Below are 17,663 nucleotides of genomic sequence, written 5' to 3'. Positions count from 1 at the left end.
GCCCCTGGCCTCTCCAAGCATGCCGAGAGAGATATGCCATCCCTGTGAAAAGGTCCCAGTTCCTCCTCCTCCTCTGAACCAGTATTCATTGCCTCATTGCTGATTACTCTCCTACCCCTCCCAAATCTTTGGGAGCTCTGTGCAACATTTAAATAATTGTAAAGAGTTCTAGCTTTGCTTTTGTTTTGGTTTTTTTGGTAAGTGAAAAGTCCAACATGCCCTCTTTGTACCTGCAGTATTGCCTACCTAAGGCTTCTCTAAGGTGGGGGCATCACAGTTACTCTGATGACTGTGGGAATGTATCCAACATTTGCAGGGAATCTGGAAATTATGAAACTGGCCAGCATTTTCTAAGTCCTGGAGGTTTCAGGGATAAGTGAGAGAACAAACCAAATAGCAGGGCTTTTGAGGCAGGGGCCAGTCCAGGGACCTTAAGGTTGTGGCCCCTGAACACCAACAATGATAACAGTTGCCAGGAAGTCTGAGCCCTTTGGTGTCTGGAGCAATCTGCAACCAGCCCATTACAACACCCAGCTGACCTCTTGTGCATTGCCAACCGATGCGTTGTCCTTTCCTTGGCAGGCCCGCCAAGCCGCTCCCTGCGTGCTGTTCTTCGATGAGCTGGATTCCATTGCCAAGGCCCGCGGTGGGAACATTGGTGATGGCGGCGGTGCCGCTGACCGAGTGATCAACCAGATCCTCACAGAGATGGATGGCATGTCCACCAAGAAGAACGTGTTCATCATTGGTGCGACCAACCGGCCAGACATCATTGATCCGGCTATCCTGCGCCCTGGGCGCCTGGACCAGCTCATCTACATTCCTCTGCCAGATGAGAAGTCTCGTGTGGCCATCCTCAAAGCCAACCTGCGGAAATCGCCTGTTGCCAAGGCAAGTGTGTGTGTGTGTGAGAGGGGGGGGGGGAGGGAGGAGAGGAGAAGAGAAGAGAAAACTGCCATTCCTGTCTGTGTTGTTTAATTTCAGATCCTGATTTGGTTTTAATACCTATTCAGGGGAGTAGAACAATTCTTTGAGAAACCTTGAGAAGGCAACGATTCCTCTTTTTTCCCCTTCACTAAGCTTAGGCCAGTGGTTCTCAACCTGTGGGTCGGGACCCCATTTGGGGTCGAACGACCATTTCACGGGGGTCGCCAAACAACGCAATCCGCCATTTTTTCCCCCCTTAGCTGTGCTACTCCCTTTTATTCTATTGGCTTTTGAAAGCCAATAGAATAGAGTCTGTTGAATAGGAATTGTCCAAGCTGTCTGTGCCCTGCTGAGCCCGCCAAAAGTCCCATTCTGCAAACGGTGCTGCACCAGTTGAGTAGTCCTCGACTTACGACCGGTTGAGTAGTCCTCGACTTACGACCGGTTGGGGGTCGCGACATTAAAAAGGTTGAGAACCACTGGCTTAGGCCCAACATGAATCTTGGTTGTAACTCAGTAGTAGCAGTCAGCAAATAGGAATCCTGAAGCCCTTTTAAAGGCAATCTGTGGAGAGACTTCTGAGCTGCAGCCAGCTGGCCGGCTGGCTGGCCAGCCTCTGTGCAGGGGAACAAGGCACCTTCCTTGTTTTCCAAGGTCTGGTTTTCTTCTGAGGCCCTGGCAACCCTCTCCTGTCTTTTACTCCGTTGGTAGAATCTAAGAGTTGAGCCATGCCCAGCACTCCTGGAAGAGTTTCAGTTCCCCACTGCTCACATCTTTAGAAAAGAGATGGTTAAAATGTGTTCTGTATCTCCTACAGTTGCAGCTATTATTACTTAAATTTCTCTATTTTCCCCCTGGAGTTCTGTTCCTTGCTCATGATGAATAAAAGCCAGCCTTCGGCAGGGAACTGATGGGCATAGGCGAGACGTGGAATTGTCCTTGTTTTCCAGGATGTGGATCTGGAGTTCCTGGCAAAAATGACCAATGGCTTCTCGGGAGCTGACCTCACAGAGATTTGCCAGCGAGCTTGCAAGCTGGCCATCCGCGAGTCGATTGAAAGCGAGATCAGGCGGGAACGAGAGAGGCAGACCAATCCCTCGGCCATGGTGAGCGGCTGCCCTTGGGCGAGGCCTTGCGGCCGGGGGGAGGTTCGCTCTCTGGTAGTCAAGGATTGGCCTTCCCCAGTCCCTGATGCTAACAGCCAAGCTTTCTCTGCTTTAGGAGGTCGAAGAGGACGACCCGGTTCCCGAGATCCGTCGGGACCACTTTGAGGAAGCCATGCGCTTTGCCCGCCGGTCAGTCAGCGACAACGACATCCGCAAATACGAGATGTTTGCACAGACTTTGCAGCAGAGCCGTGGCTTTGGCAGCTTCAGGTACGCCGAGGCGTGTTTTGGGAACCTGCCTTTGGCCCTGTGGTCTGCCGAACAGCCAGTGCCCTCTCCTCTCCTGCCCCTCCTCCTTTTGAACACCCTCAGTCAGCAGGGGATAATGGGGAGGGATTCTCTTTGTGGGTGGCGAAGCCAGGTGCCTGCTGATCTTGGCATCCATGACTTTGACAGCCAGATGAGGTTCTCCTCTGCTTTCTGCTCACCTGCTTCCTAGATTTCTGTCTTGCGTATTCTCCAGGTAGTGTACCTGGTGCTCCCTCTTCCAGTTTTTACTAAAAGAGTGGGAGTGAAATAAGTTGGTTTCCTGGCCCGAACCCTCCTGGTGACCCCTTCCCCCCATGACCAAGGGGGCCCCTGAACCAGGCTCATCCTAGTTCCAGTCTCACTGCTTGATCAACACAAGCAACTGGTTCTCTCGGCCTCCTATCATCTCCCAGTTCAGTGCTCCCAGTTTCTTTCCATATCTCTTAATTGCATCCGGAGATGTCCCCCCCCCCAGGTTCCTTGTTGTCTACACCAGGGGTGTCAAACTCAATTTCATTGAGGGCCGCATCAGCATTGCGTTTGCCCTTGGGGGGGGGCAGGTGGGCGTGGATGGGGTGGGTGTGGCCTACTGGGTGGGCGTGGATGGGGTGGGTGTGGCCAGCTCTACATCGTTCGCGTCAAGTGTGCCTGTGGGGGCCTGGGCAGGAGTGGGACAGATCTGAGGGTCTCTGGCAGAAGGGGGTGGGACCAGAGCAAGTCCCAAAGCATGGTCCACTTGAGGAGCCTCACTGTTCCTCTCAGGCCATGCGGGGGTGGGGGGGGGGCTTATGGAGCTAAGACTGAATGCGTTTCAGCATAGAGGGCCACCACAAAATTGTACATTGGCTCCCGGCTGGCCAGGGCCAGGGCCAAGGCAGCGGGGGCCGTTCCCTCACTGTTTCCAGGATGGCTTTGCAGGCCACATGAAACCACTTTGTGGGCCGCATCCGGCCCCCGGGCCTTGTGTTTGACATGTCTGGTCTACACAGAACAAGGGGTTGCATGAAAACACCTAAGTTGGAAGGAAGAGATCTAATAAACAAACCAGAAAGAAAGACCATTCCTGCATTGTTTTGCCTCCCCTATGTGGGGCTCTCTGAACCTACTCTGAGGCAGGAGAGTCTGCCTCGTAGTGGGGGATCCCCTTTTGGCTTTCCAGATGTTGGTGTCTGGCTTCTGTTCTCTCCAAGCCCCAGCTCAGAAGTCATGGCTCCTCACCTCTGGCCTGAAATCCAGTTGTTCTTATGACTACTCACCTGCTTTCCTCCCTGCTCTGCTTCTCCTGGCAGATTCCCATCAGGTAACCAAGGTGGTGCTGGACCCAGCCAGGGCACCGGAGGCAGCGGCGGCGGCAACGTTTACAGTGAAGACAACGATGACGATCTCTATGGTTAAGGTGCAGTCAGAGTGGACCAAATTCCAGAACAGGCCACGTTGTACAGGGCGGTCCTAATGACGAGTGGACTCCTGGCTTCTTCATTCCTTGGTCAGACTCATGTAGCTGCGTCTCAGGCTCTCTAAGCTGAGCCTGCTGTAAATGTAAGGCGGTCGGTTGGCTGGTTTGGTTGGGAGGTAGGCAGGCAGTTGAGGAGGAGGAGGAGGGGAATTGACTTCTGGGAAATTTTCTGTTCTAGTTTTATGGCAGAATCAGCAGCTTTAGCAACGGGTACAACCATAGCCTGTAAAAAAAAAAAATTGATAAAAACCCACAAAAATAAAAAAGTCCATAACTTCAAGCTGGCCTAGATGTTGTTCCTTTGTTCCTGGTTAAACTCATCCAACATTTCTCATCCCCCTGGGGAAGATGGAAATAGACTTTGGAGCTTTTCCTCAAAGGCCACCCAGTTCCTCTAGTGACGCCTTCAACAGATGAAACGGGAGGTACTTTTCCGTGGGCAGGACGTGGCTGTGTGGTTTTTGCTTCAAGTACTTCCTTTGCTGTGCCAGCCTCTTCCTCCTGCCAGGCTTTGCTGCTTTTCTCCTACCTGCATTGGGGGGGGGGGTCCCTGCTGCTTGTCTAGGAAGAGTCTCCATCCTCCATACCAGGGTTGTCCCTGGGGTGCCTTTCCAGAAGGCAACTGGACTTCCTTGGGTTTTTTTTTTTTTCCTTGAGAACATTTCGCTTCTCAACCAAGAAGCTTTTTCAGAGGTAGAACTGAAGAAACCTCTTGGATGAGAAGTGAAACATCTTCAAAGAAAAAAACAAAAACAACATCCAAGGTCCAGCATGGGATGTCCCTGCTGCTTGGGCTGTATGTGAAGCTCACTGGCCTCATCAGGTCTTCTTCTTTTGCTTTGGATGAAGGTCTGATGTGAGAGCTTTGTCTGAGCAGCTCACCTCCTTTTTCCACACCGAAGGCCTCTGAATGGGAGCTCAGTCAACTAACTTTAGTTAATCTTCCTCACAATGCTGGCCTATTACTGACTTGAAGCATGATTCACAAAGCCCCTTGTGGAGAAATTAAATGTTTTCTGGGAGAGCTTGAATAGAAGACGCTCCCAGTGGTTGTGTACCCTCCAAAGCCCAGAATCACAAAACATTAAATGTAGGATGTGACTAAGTGAGCTTAATAGTCTTCACAAAAAACCCTTTTTAATGTTGGAGTTCTTAGAAAAGATTGGAAATCCACGGAACACAGCTCCGGAGCAGGAGCTGGGTGCAATTAACAAGAGGCTGTCCCTCTCATTATCTCCTGATTTAAATTCTTTTTGTGTTCACCCTTTTGTCAGTCAATGGATGCATTCTACCCACAGGCCAATTATCCTAATTTCAGTAACTGTTAATGGTGCTCCGTGTTTTTATTTGTATTTATAATTTATTTTTCTGAAGAAATCTAAAGCTGATGTGAGCTTCAGAGCCTTGTACTATACAGAGGAAGATGGCTGCAGAGCAGAAAGTTTGCACTACAGCTTTCTAATCCTGCAGGAGGGCTGAAGCTGGCCTGTTTTTTCCTTTTGTAACAAACACTCTCTGGCTGTCAAGTGGCTAAACATCTTCAGTAAATGCAAGTCAGACGCTTATCCGATTTGATGTTTGTTGCAATCAGCCTTCTGTCTGGATTGAAATAAGTTCAGGAATAGGGACCCTTGTTCCTACCCAGCCCCTCCCCCCGTTCCTTTAAGTGCTGATTGGCTGCCTGGGTCTCTGGGAAGGAGGGCCTCTTGGCCAAAGGCTAGGTCACAGGTTGGCAACCCACAGCTCTGGAGCCGTATGTGGCTCTTTGAGCCTTCTCCTGCGGTTCCCAGCCTCCTCTGCCATTTGCAGAGAGAGACAGAGACAGAGAGAGGCGCTTGCGCTTGCGCTTCCCTTCTCTCTCTCTCTCTCTCTCTCTCTCTCTCTCTCTCTCTCTCTCTCTCTCTCTCTCTCTCTCTCTCTCTCTCTCTCTCTCTGTGTGTGTGTGTGTGTGTGTGTGTGTGTGTGTGTGTGTGTGTAAAAAAGAGCTGCCTCACGCTGTTGTTTTCCGACGAGCTGACAAGCTTATTGGACGGGACTCCTCCCTTTGCTGTGTCTCTGCAGGAAGCAGGAAGAGCAGGAGAGAGCCAGCCCAATAATATGTGTCAGCTTGTTGGAGAAGAGCCTGAAGCCAGCTTGCCAGGTGAGCAGATCGGAGAGAGGGGGAGAGGGAGAGAAAGAGAGAGGGAGACGAAAGAGAGAGAGTGAGAGGAGAGAGAGAGAACTCATGCACAGCAGCCTCTATTTCTTTTTAATTAAACTCTTCAATCAAGGTCCGCACCCCTTGTGAGCGCACGTGCGTTCACAAGTTTTGCGGCTTCCAGGGTTTTCTCTGGGAAATGGGTCCAAGTGGCTCTTTGAGTGTTTAAGGTTGCAGACCCCTGGGCTAGGTAATCTTCCTGAGGCAGCTGCTGTTTAACCTCAGATTTACAGGGTGGAAACCTCCGGGAAAACTGGTGTAGAAAATGGGTTAGGGGTCCAAGGAAGTTCTAGGCATCGACCAGTGGAACTGTATTATCTATACCACACAGGCTGACTTCACACTGAAACTAAGCCCACCCATGATCTATCTATGCTGGCTGAACTCAGATGTCTTTCCAAACCAAGCAGCGATGTGAGATCCGGATTGCTGAAGTTATGACAATAACATGACTGCACACCCCTGCTTGTTCCCGACATGAGGGGTTGCTCTTGCTACAAGCTCTGTAGCTGTCGGTGTCTTATGTGGACACACGTGGTTTTGGCAGATAGTTAACAGCTGAGTTCACACCACATGCTGGGACATCATACGGTTTGTTCTGGGCTCTGCCCATTGTAATTTGTATTTTTGCTGTACAGCCATCCTTAAAACAGTAGCCTGACCTGGTGAATGAAAAGAGCTAGCTGTTCCCTCTGGAAAACTCCCAGAAAACGGGATGGGATGGGGGATCCTTTAGAGTAGAATGTCATGATTTCTGCAATTTAGCCGCTGATGTGAGCCTCTAGCATTTTGGATAGCAGCTCCACTTAGTGCACCGTCTTCCATCAGTTTGCCAAAGCTGTGTATGTTTTCTTTTGTCGTGCAGTGTTTTTGCTCGCAGGATCTATGTGTAGGCTTCCAGGAATAGGAGCCCTTTTGAAATAACGAAGCTTGCCAAAATTCAAATGAAGTGCAAAGATTTTGCCGAAATATGCTGTCAGTTTTTCCTGGTTTTTTATTCAGTTCACTTAGAAAATATTTATAGCGCAGAGGTACATCAAAGTACCTCTCTGCACAATGTATGTGCGTTCAGCATTTCTTTAACATTATTATTTAATGGCTTTTAAAGATCACGATCCTTCCTTTTGAACCTAAAATTGACAGCGCTAGTATGTTTTCTTCTTTTACCCAGGGGAAAAGCTACACTAGATAAAGAGAATGGTGGTATTAATTTAACCAACCTATTGGGGAGAACCCCACACTAAAACATAAATTTGACAGATAGTTCAAGAAATTAGGAAGTTCAGGTCACTCTCTCCTACCTTCTGAACCTACTTCAACTCCCAGAATTCCTCAGCCAGGCACAGAAAAGGGCCAAGTTTGAAGACCCCTGCTCTGAACAACGCTGGATTCTCGTATTGCAAGTTTCATTCTTGCAAACTATTGCATTCTCCACCTTAACGCATCAACCTTTGTTATAACATGGCTGTTTTGTAGCCATTGTGTCTTGCGCACACCCGGGAAGACCACAGACACAGAGGTTACATCAGCTTAGCCTCTGCTTTCATATGTTTAAAAAGAAACCAAATGGAAGAGAAACAGTTCAGTATCTTTAATAAACACAGTATAAAATCAGCATCATGTGCTGCATCTGGGTTTGTGTCCCACCAGCTCTCTCTCTTTGCATCCCTTGCTTGGGTTTGTGCTGATGTGCAGAATAATGAGCACCTGTGGGGTTGGCCTGTGTCTCTTTCCGCATGCATCCGTCCCCAGTGGGGTGTTCATCACTTTGGGTTATTGAGATTAGATTGATGGCGTTCTTGCTACGTTATTTTTGTTCAGTGCTACCTAGCCGAATGTCAGTGTGGGCCTTGTACTTGAAAGGACTGTGAAAACGGACTGTGATGAATGGACAGCCACACACACGGGTTGCTGAAAGTGTCCATATTTAGGCACAGAATTACTGTATAAAGCGGGGGGGGGGTTGGTGGTATCCAACCCTGTCCACATTAAGACTTCAACTCCAAGAATTCCCCAACCAGTGCATGCTGGGTGAGGAATTCTAGGAGTTGAAGTCCACAAGTCTTAACAGTGGCCAAAGATGGACACCCCAGGTATAAAGGGTGCAGATAGGTGTACATGAAGCTTTTTGTGCTGTGAAAATATTCCCTTGGACAGACATTCAACCGATGCAGGAATTCTCTCCCAATAAGCAGAGTGCAAGCCAGAGAGAGAGAGAGAGACACACACACAACTAAAATCAATCATTACAATAAATCCCAACAAGCCATCTCTCTTCCACACATACACATATACAAAGCCCGGTAAAGACAACTTGTGGACTCTCCTGGGTTACAGCCAGTACTGCTTGCTGCAAATGGGAGGCAGGGAGCGATGGAGCTGAGCTCTCCTCTTGTAACTGGGGTCATAGTAGTCCCACTCAAAGAGCTCTGCTTGCTGGGGATGCACAAGGGGTGTGTTGGGGCTCCCTTCGCTGTCGGTTGACAAGATCCGGACAGAGATGCCTGCAAAGAGAGAGAAGCTGCCTCGTCATCCAGCGATTCTGCCAGCAGCCTCGTTATTTATCAACCTACAACCTACGTGGTTCTATGTTATCCTCCAAATGGGAAGCCTTTATGTGGGCAAAACGTGCTTAGCGATGCGCGGGGGTGGTTTGCAGAATTACAAGGAGGAAGGAAAGAAATACAAAAAAGACCCTGAGGGAGACCTCTCAGCAGGAGCCGGGCATCCCATGTGCGAAGAGAAAAGGGGGCAAACAAGGCTGGTTGCCCCTTCGGATCTGTTTTATTTTAGTTTTCCCTCTTCCACTCGGCTGTCTGTCTGGAAGGATTCAAGGGTGTCCAAGAAGCCTTTTCTATACACGGCTTCTCGTATCCAGATTACGTATTTGTTGGCAGAGTTGAGTACTACAGAGATGTTAAAAAAAAAACCACGCCACCCTCCTTATGTCTCATCTCTCTTCATTAATCGCCCTCTCTAGCGGAAGACAATCTGGTTCAGTGTTGGTAGATCTGTCATGAGCTTAAGGAGGTTTGGTGTCAGAAGCAATCACGTCCTTCAGCTGAAGCCGAGGAAGGCGGCCTTCTTCGAAATGTCAGAAGAATTACTAGCTTGGAAGACCAGGTTGTGGTCACCGCAACTCAAACGGCCTTGGGTGAGCTGTCCTAGGGAAGGAGGTCCAACTACGGCTGTTCAGTTGAGTTGGGCTAGTGGTCCCATCAAAGCCATCAGCCAATCTTCTAAGCCAGAATTTCTCAACCTCGTCAACTTTTAAGACGTGTGGACATCAACTCCCAAAATTCTCTAGCCAGCATTCTGGGAGTTGACATCCACACAACTTAAAAGTTGAACGAGGCTGAAAAATTGGTCTTCACAATGTGCTCAACGTAGTTCAAAAAGGGTTGTGTTTGTATAATACCTAAACCTAATCAGGGGTCCATTTTACCTTGTAACCAACAAGACAAGCCATGGCCAATCCCGACAGCTCAGGACCCTTTTCCAAACACCAGTGGCATGGTCAAGCTGTGCCATGCCTCTTGTGGAGCTCTCTGACCTGGCAGAGGCCTATGAGGTCAGGGAGCCTTGTGGGTGCTCCCCAGACGATATGTTGGGACAAGGGTTTCATGAGAAGAAGCACTCAGTTCCTTTTAGATCCCTGAAGATTCTGACTTAAGAATTCTGACTTGAAATATGGTGGCAATTTTGTCTGCGTGGGTCACATGACACCTTAGGCCAGGGGTAGGCAGCCTTGGCTCTTTTATGACTCGTGGACTTCAACTCCCAGAATTCCTGAGCCAGCCATGCTGAGGGAAAAGGGAGAGTTTCCAAGCTGAGCCACACTGGCTCAGAAATTCTGGGAGTTGAAGTCCACGAGTCATAAAAGAGCCAAGGTTGCCTACCCCTCCCTTAGGCCATACCTAGACATGGTGATCGTCATGCACACTGGCCACTCAGCTGACCCTAGGTGCATACGAATGAAGGCAAATATGTTTGTCCCAGGATGAAGTTGCAGGATCCCATCTGGGACAGTTACCGGGACCAGAGATTTTGTCTTCCGAGTTTTTGGACTCCTGCTGCAGTCCATCCTCAGGGAACTCCTCTCTAGCAGAGCGTGTACTGTTCTGTGTGTGGCATTTATAGTGCCTGTCGTAAGTGGCTTTTTAGCTGTTGATTAGAGAGTGTTGATGGCTGGCTTTTAAATCATTAGCTGTCCTTTGCTTGTGCTGCCCAACACTGGCATTCTAAGCACTTGATAGGCTGGTAGTCAATCAGCACTCCTGCTGACTGAGCCTATTTCCCAGACTTCAATCACTTCCCTGGCTGTTTTTGTGCCTGCTCATCCAACAATCTTAATAGCTGCAAAACTAAATGTGTGTCCTTCTTCAGTGGGGCCACCTGATCCTTTTTCCCACCCCTGACTGGGGAATGACCTGCAGGTGCCAGCATGCCAAGCTAAGCTGCGGCCAACTAATTCAGGAGTCAGAGTGTTGTGCGAACCCAGGCATCGTGCACCTGTGAGGGACAACCTGTTTGAAGATCTCCATCCAGGGATCAGCACACCATCCAAGGGATGGTTGGGGAATGAACTGCAGGGTGGGACAGGGCCTCTGGTTGCTCAGGCACTTGCTGTTGAAGGGTAGCAAAGCCCTGCTGGTATACTGTATATATTATTATTCCTGGGCACAGAAAACCAAGGCCGAGAGGGCTTCTGCCTTATGGCCCCCTCTTCCCAGCCCTTGGATCAGTCTGTTCTGTGGCTGTGCTGTTCTGAAGCTCAGCAAGTCCTCTCTTTTCCCTCTGCCTTCCCTTCAGAGTCTATTAATTGCTGGCCTCTGGCAAAGGGGACACTGCCAGTCTGGATGAACCCAGCCATATCCTCTAGGAGGACCCTCTTCTGGGCATGACCCATGGCTTTGCAACCCCCCTTCTCAGATTCCTTTCCAACTCTCATCTACTGCCTTTAAGGCACTTGAGTGCCAAGAACTCGGACCCACCAGAAGCAGCTCTTCGTCTCGTCCCCTCTTGGCCCCCACTCACCCGCACTGGCGCCAAAGTACGAGTCGAGGCCAGGCCCTTGGGAGGCTGTGTAGTTGGCAGAGTTGAGATGGGCCCTCCTGTCCCCAGGCCGGATGCTGCTGCCAAACTCAAAAGGCCCAGTGCTGGAATGGGTACCTGATGCCAACTGGCTGCAGCTACGGGGCTTCCTCTGGGTGCTGGTGTGGCAGCTGGAGAAGACCCTCTCCAGGACACCCTACGGAGAAGGGAGCAAGTTGCCAGGGATCTCCCGGGATCTGTTCCCACTCTCACCAAGATCCCTTTGTTCACCCTGTTTTGGCCAGGAACAAGTGGACGAAAGGGAAAATTGACCAAGTCGCCCCCCCCCCTCCATCCAGTCAAGGGACTCTTTCAGTATTTTCCTTCCTGCTGACCATCCCAAGCCTGGCTGTCCTGCCTTGAAGGGGGGGGGGAAGTGGAGCAGCATTTAGGGGTTAGGGCTCTTAGAGGAGGTCCCACCAGTGGCCCCCTGATCATGGCAGGCTCCGTTCCACAGCAAGGCCCTCAAAAGTCTTGCTGAGAGGTTGGAGGGGAAGCAAAGTCACCATTTAAGTGGGAGGTTCAACCCCCAAGCATTGCTGGCTGAAGCTTGGCTGGGAAGTAGTAATAGTAATAGTAATAAAAATAATAAAGTGGGAAGGGACTTTGGAGGTCATCTAATCCAACCCCCTGCTCAGGCAGCCCAATAAATCTGAAAGGGTCCTGATTACAGGAAGAGGCAAGAGGGATCCCTGGAAAATGCCCCCTACTTACCCCAGTGCCCGAGGAGGTGACAGGAGAGTTGGGGGGCACCAAGACGGGGTGCTTTTCCAAGTCGTTGAAGGACGGCGGCGCCCCTCTCTCCAACCGGAGCAAACGAGGGCTGGATCCGGGCAGGTAGGACAAGGCCGCCTTTCTCCCGCAACAGGGCGCCCGCGGGCCAGCAGGGCCCGTCGGAGCTGCACCCCGGGTCTGGGCGAGCTGCCGCCGGGCCGTCCCGTCGCCCGGATCGTGCCTGACCACGGCAGCCTTGGGGGCTCCCGGGAGGAGGCGTGGGGGCGTGGAGGGGCCCCGGGCGGCGCTGGGGGCCCCCACCCTCCGGCACAGGCGCCAACGCAAGAGGAGTAACGCGCTGAGCAGGAGCAGGAGGAGCAGGCAGGGCAGCAGCAACCCCAGCAGCAGGCGGAGGGAGCGCTCTAGGGCCGATATCTGGCCCGCCAGACCCCGCAGGGGCTCCATCGCGGCGGAGGTGAAACGGGCAGGGCCGGACGGCGGGCCTTAAGGAGCCGCAGCTGCTGCGGCCGGAGATGGGATTCAGGTGCCGCTCGGGGCAGCTTAAAGGCGGACTGCTGCGCTCCCGGGAGAGCTTGACCGGCCCTGCCTGGGGGGGGCAGCACCCGCGGACCCCCAGTTGGGCAGGCAGGCAGGCAGGCAGGCAGGCAGGCAGGCCAGGCCGGCCGGCCGGCCTGCCTGCCGGCCGGCTTCGCCCGACCCCCCCCGACCCCCATTGCAGCTGATGGAAGCACCTAAGCCGGGCAACGGCCCTGTTGGGATAGAAGGGGGAAGAATTTCCCACCGGCTGCCTGCAAAAGACAACCGGAGGGAGCAACTGCCTCCCCCGCTGCCAAGACCAAATAAAGTCCTCCCGGACCCTGCAAAATAAGGTCCCTCCAGCAGCCCCCGCCCTGCCCAGGAGCCCTTGCGGCTTCTTCACACTTTCTGGGGCCATTCGAGAAGGGGCGGGAGGGGGAAGCCCCTCCCCGTTGTGTTTGGCCTGACTACTACTGTAATTAAGGATGGGTACGATGGACTTCTTTGCTTGGGGGGGAGAAGGACGAGAGAGGCTCCTTGGTAGCTGACCCCTATGCTCCAGGGCTGGGGGCAAGTGGTGCCTGGGTGGAGGAGTCCATGGACCAGGAAGAGCATGGCTGATCAGATGTGATCCAGGAGAACAAGGCAGGCTCTGAGCGGTCACACGTGGTCTAGCCAGGATAACTTGTTTGCTAAGAGTCTATATGGAGATGCTCCGTCTTCCAGATCACGGTTGTCCCAAAGGTGCTTTTTCCAAAAGGCAACTGGACTTTCTTGGGTTTTTCCTTTGAAAACGTTTCACTTCACATCCAAGAAGCTTCTTCGGTTCTCTTTTAAGTATTTTTGAAGAAAAAAACCAAGAAAGTCCAGTTGCCTTTTGGAAAAAGCACTTTCGGGTGTTTGCTAAGAGCAGACGCCAAAACTGGGTGCCTCACACATGCTTCTACTCCGGATTTTTTAAGATTGGGGATGCTTTTTTGGGATGCACATGAATTGGACGAGCCCGAGCTCCTTGAAGGGTTCGACAGGTTGTGTGAACTCAGAAAATGTATTAGTTTAGCTAGGAATGTTCGAGTGAGAGGCCATCAAACCATTCATTAAAAGATTCAGCATTTTAAAATGAAATGGTGATTAAAAGCCCATGTGAAATGGTGCGTTTGAAGTCTTTCAAAGCAAGCAAAGTTCATCAAGAAATGTCTTCCAAAGTACAGGGTACCTGCACTGAAGGCTAAACCCCAAGTTTCCCCCAAACAATGTAATATTGTTGTTGTTAACTGCGAAGTCGTGTCCGACCCATCGCGACCCCATGGACAATGTTCCTCCAGGTCTTCCTGTCCTCTACCATCTTCTGGAGTACCATTTAAGTTCACACCTATTGCTTCAGTGACTCCATCCAGCCATCTCATTCTCTGTCATCCCCTTCGTCTATTGCCCTCAATCTTTCCCAGCATTAGGCCCTTCTCCAGTGAGTCCTTCCTTCTCATTAGGTGGCCAAAGGACTTGAGTTTCAACTTCAGGATCTGGCCTTCTAAAGAGCAGTCGGGGTTGATCTCCTCTAGGACTGACCGGTTTGATCGCCTTGCAGTCCAGGGGAGTCACAGGAATCTTCTCCAGCACCATAGTTCAAAGGCCTCAATTCTTTGGCGCTCAGCCTTTCTTATGGTCCAACTTTCACAGCCATACATTGCAACTGGGAAAACCATGGCCTGGACTATACCCACTTTTGTTGGCAGGGTGATGTCTCTGCTTTTTAGTATGCTGTCTAGATTTGCCATAGCTTTCCTCCCCAGGAGCAAGCGTCTTTTAATTTCTTGGCTGCAGTCCCCACCTGAGGTGATCTTGGAGCCCAGAAAAATAAAATCTGTCACTACCTCCATTTCCTCCCCATCTATTTGCCAGGAATTGAGAGGGCCGGATGCCATGATTTTGGTTTTCTTAATGTTGAGTTTCAAGCCAACTTTTGCACTCTCCTTCTTCACCCGCATCAAGAGGCTCTTTAGTTTCTCTTCACTTTCTGCCATTAGAGTGGTATCATCTGCATATCTTAGGTCGTTGATATTTCTCCTGGCAATCTTAATTCCAACTTTTGATTCATCTAGCCCTGCCTTTCTCATGATGTGCTCTGCATATACGTTAAATAGGCAGGGCGACAGTATACAGCCTTGCCGGACTCCTTTCCCAATTTTGAACCAATCAGTGGTTCCGTGTCCAGTTCTCACTGTTGCTTCTTGACCCGCATATAGGTTTCTCAAGAGACAAATAAGATGGTCTGGTATTCCCATCTCTTTAAGAACTTGCCACAATTCCCCCCCCCCAAAAAGAGCCCTCTCCAGATCAGCCGGAGCACAAGCTGCCTGGGGATTGTGCCAGCTGGAAGACGGCTTGAAGCCATAATCCAGCACCCCAGGCTGGTCCTCTCATGGTGGGTGGGGGAGCCACATCTGCCCCCCTGCCAACCCAGGGTGCCTTCTGCTGACTCCCTCTCCTCCTGCAACATCAGCTGCCAGCCTGGCTGGCCTCTGAAGACTGCAGGCAAGGTGCAACTTTTCCAGGGTGGCCTTCACATCTCCTTAATGCAGAACATCTTCCTCGTGTGTTTGGAGTTGTGGTCGGATGGCGACTGTAGGACGCCAAACTTGAGTGCAGCGAGGGGGCCTCCATGCAGGCTTTAAGAGGACTGAGTCAAGGGGGACTCAGATCAACCATGTGGGGGGCTGGGGAGCTTTTCCCGTAGGTTTTGAAGGGGGTGGAAATGTCCAGAATTGTAATATCTACAGAGTATATAAACGACAGACCCTACTTGACCCTATCATGAGCAATTATCAGATAAGGTGGTCCAGTCACACTGACCGCTGAAGCCGAGTTTGGCTTCTCTTGAAAAATACAGGTAGTCCTTGAATTACAACAGTTCACTTAATGACCATTTGAAGTTATAATGGCACTGAAAAAAAATGACATGACCGTTTTTCACACACATGACTGTTCCAGCATCAGCACGGTCACAGGATCAAAACTTAAAGACGCTTGGCAGCTGACTCAAATTTATGACAATTGCTGTATCCCGGGGTCACGTGATCCCCTTTTGTGACCTTTTGACAAGCAATGGGGAAGCCAGATTCACTTAACAACCATGTTACTAAACAACTGCACTGGTTTATTTAAGTGTGGCAAGAAAGGTAAAATGGGGTAAAAATCACAACAAATGTCTTACGTAGCCACAGAAATTTTGAGCTCAATTGTGGTTGTAAGTCAAGGATTACCCGCAGTGACGTCTTTCCAGAATCTCCACGGCGTGGCTCATTTTTGAAGTGTCTGTGGAGTAAGTCACGGGTGTCCCCGTTTTATATAAAGCTTCACAGTTGTGCCTTTGCTTTATTTCATTTATGCATTTATTTTTAATTTGTGATGTATTTATTTCTTGCCTAGGCCTAATCCCAGTGAAAACACATTCATTTGGGGGATCATGGAATCCCATTGGTGGAGAAACCCTGCTGCATATTAACCCCCCCCCCCCACACTCCCCTTTTTATGCAGGGGAGATCCTTGGTGGTGGAATCTCCAGCCAGACTGGAGGGAGATGTTGGGGGGGGGGGACGACAAGCTTAGAGTTCTTGCATTACAGAAAGTGGCAGCCTTCCTTCCTTCCTTCCTTCCTTCCTTCCTTCCTTCCTTCCTTCCCTCCCTTCCTCCCTCCCTTGTGATGGAATCTCCTCTTAAATCCCTCTAGGAGGGGTGGGGCGGGGCAAGGGTAGAGTCCTTGCACTGCTGGAAAGCAGTATATGCCTGACCTTCTCCAGAAGGGCTGAAGCCTTCCAGATTCAGCCATAATTTCATTCCATACAGCATTAACCTTGTGAACTCTCAAGCTTCCTCCTTCCGTTATATTTTCAAGATGGACAGTGTTTAATATTTTTTTGCTGCGTATATGTAGGGATGTGGGTCTATACATGTTGTTCATAGTATGTTTAGGAGTGTGTCATGTATGTTTCACTTTGAGAGCGGGCAACTAAATTTCATTTTTGATGTGTGCCGTTGTGCCCACAGTAAAAAAAATGACAATAAAGGTTATCTTATCTTATCTTATCTTCCCAGGGAAACGCTGCCAGTCTGGCGAGATCCTTCTAAGGGAGCTGACTAGCAATAAAAGGGTCTCGTGTTGAGATGCTTCCTGGGTGCTTCTGGCATCTTGTGCCTGACAGAACCTCTCAGTGCCCCAGAAGCATCTGGTCCCCCAGCTGCCTTGACTGGGGAGGTGAATTCCTGGCTGGCCGGCCAGCTCTGCCTGGTGCCCTCCGGAGAACCTTTCTTGCTACAATCACAGCATGCCAAGGAAGCCCCTCGTCCAGGAGCTACGGAGCATCCCCTTTCCTGGGGTCTGCAAGGAGGGCATTGGCACCTCATTTCATCCCCTTGGTGCCCACATTTTGGATTGGCACAGACTCCTGCCCCCCCTCCCTCTGCTCTTCCAGTCTGGGTCATTGGGCTTATATTGCTCCCCCACTACTCGGAGCCCTCTCTGACACCCCCCCTTTCCTTCTAGCACCACCAGCAGCTTCTTTGGCACCCACCCCCGCCAGGGCTTGGTCTGGAGTTGTGACTGTGCGCCTGTGCCTTCCGTTGCCACCTCCTCTGCACCTCCCACAGCCTCAACCAGGTCAACCCAGAAGAGGCTGAGTCACAGCGGCTTCTGCTTTGCCTCTCCCTGCACAGACCCCCAGGACCCTCTTTGGCTTGTCTCAAGGCTGCGTCTCTGGGGCTTGCCTGTGTCTCCCCCTCCCCACATTTCCTCACTGGCAAATATGAGCAGCCCCAGCAACTCTTGTTTCCCCCCCCCCCAGTGCAGGAAAGACGCTTCCTCCCTCCCCCTCCCCAAATTGGAAGTTGCTTTCTGGGCAGGGGATAAGGCGGCTTCTCTTCCACCCCCATCCCCGCTCCTGTGTGGGCTCTGTTGCTTCCTTCATCAGCCCCTCTCCCTGGGATGCTGGCTCCAGGCAAGAGGTCCTTTGAGCATGAGCAGAATGCCTTCCTCTACCGCGTAATCCATTCTTTTTTTGGGGAAGGGAGAAACCTTCCTAGTGGCACCACGGAATGATGAAAGCCTTCCGGGACGTCACGCCGGCTCGCAGGCAGCTGCTCCGCCATCTGGCACCCAGACAGGCGGGGAGCTGCCTTCCTGGAGGAAGCTGCGTTCCCACGCAGCAACCCAGCCTTGGCTCCCACTCAGCTCCCGTCGCTCAAGCCCCCGGCTTCCGCTGCCTTCCTGGAGGAGCTGCATTCCCACGCAGCAGCCCAGCCTTGGCTCCCAAGCCCCGGCTTCCGCCGC

The 17,663-nt window shown here is 51.2% G+C and overlaps 2 protein-coding genes across 2 annotated transcripts in view; one reads left to right on the top strand and one right to left on the bottom strand.

Annotated features, from left to right (window-relative positions):
• Window positions 1-4,078, top strand: part of LOC120319779 (valosin containing protein) — a 33,372-nt gene extending 29,294 nt beyond the window's left edge. Inside the window, exons 14-17 of the mRNA XM_039369001.1 lie at window positions 583-891; window positions 1,878-2,033; window positions 2,149-2,303; window positions 3,632-4,078. Coding sequence (XP_039224935.1) covers window positions 583-891; window positions 1,878-2,033; window positions 2,149-2,303; window positions 3,632-3,737 — 726 coding nt within the window. The 3' untranslated portion in view covers window positions 3,738-4,078. The remainder of the gene's footprint in view (window positions 1-582; window positions 892-1,877; window positions 2,034-2,148; window positions 2,304-3,631) is intronic.
• Window positions 4,079-7,955: 3,877 nt separating this feature from the next.
• LOC120319801 (protein huluwa-like) lies at window positions 7,956-12,444 on the bottom strand. Its single transcript, XM_039369045.1, has 3 exons — window positions 11,804-12,444; window positions 11,033-11,246; window positions 7,956-8,499 (listed from the first exon to the last, which is right to left on the bottom strand). Exons 1-3 carry the CDS (start codon window positions 12,266-12,268, stop codon window positions 8,327-8,329), a joined length of 852 nt encoding a protein of 283 aa, XP_039224979.1. The 5' UTR covers window positions 12,269-12,444; the 3' UTR covers window positions 7,956-8,326.
• Window positions 12,445-17,663: the final 5,219 nt, after the last annotated feature.

This window comes from Crotalus tigris, unplaced genomic scaffold, assembly GCF_016545835.1.
Source record: "Crotalus tigris isolate CLP2741 ecotype Arizona unplaced genomic scaffold, ASM1654583v1 scf7180000020963.25688851:1431469, whole genome shotgun sequence".
NCBI classification, from domain to species: Eukaryota; Metazoa; Chordata; class Lepidosauria; order Squamata; family Viperidae; genus Crotalus; species Crotalus tigris.
The sequence above is the reverse complement of the archived record's forward strand: the minus strand, read 5'-3'. Positions and strand labels throughout refer to the sequence as shown.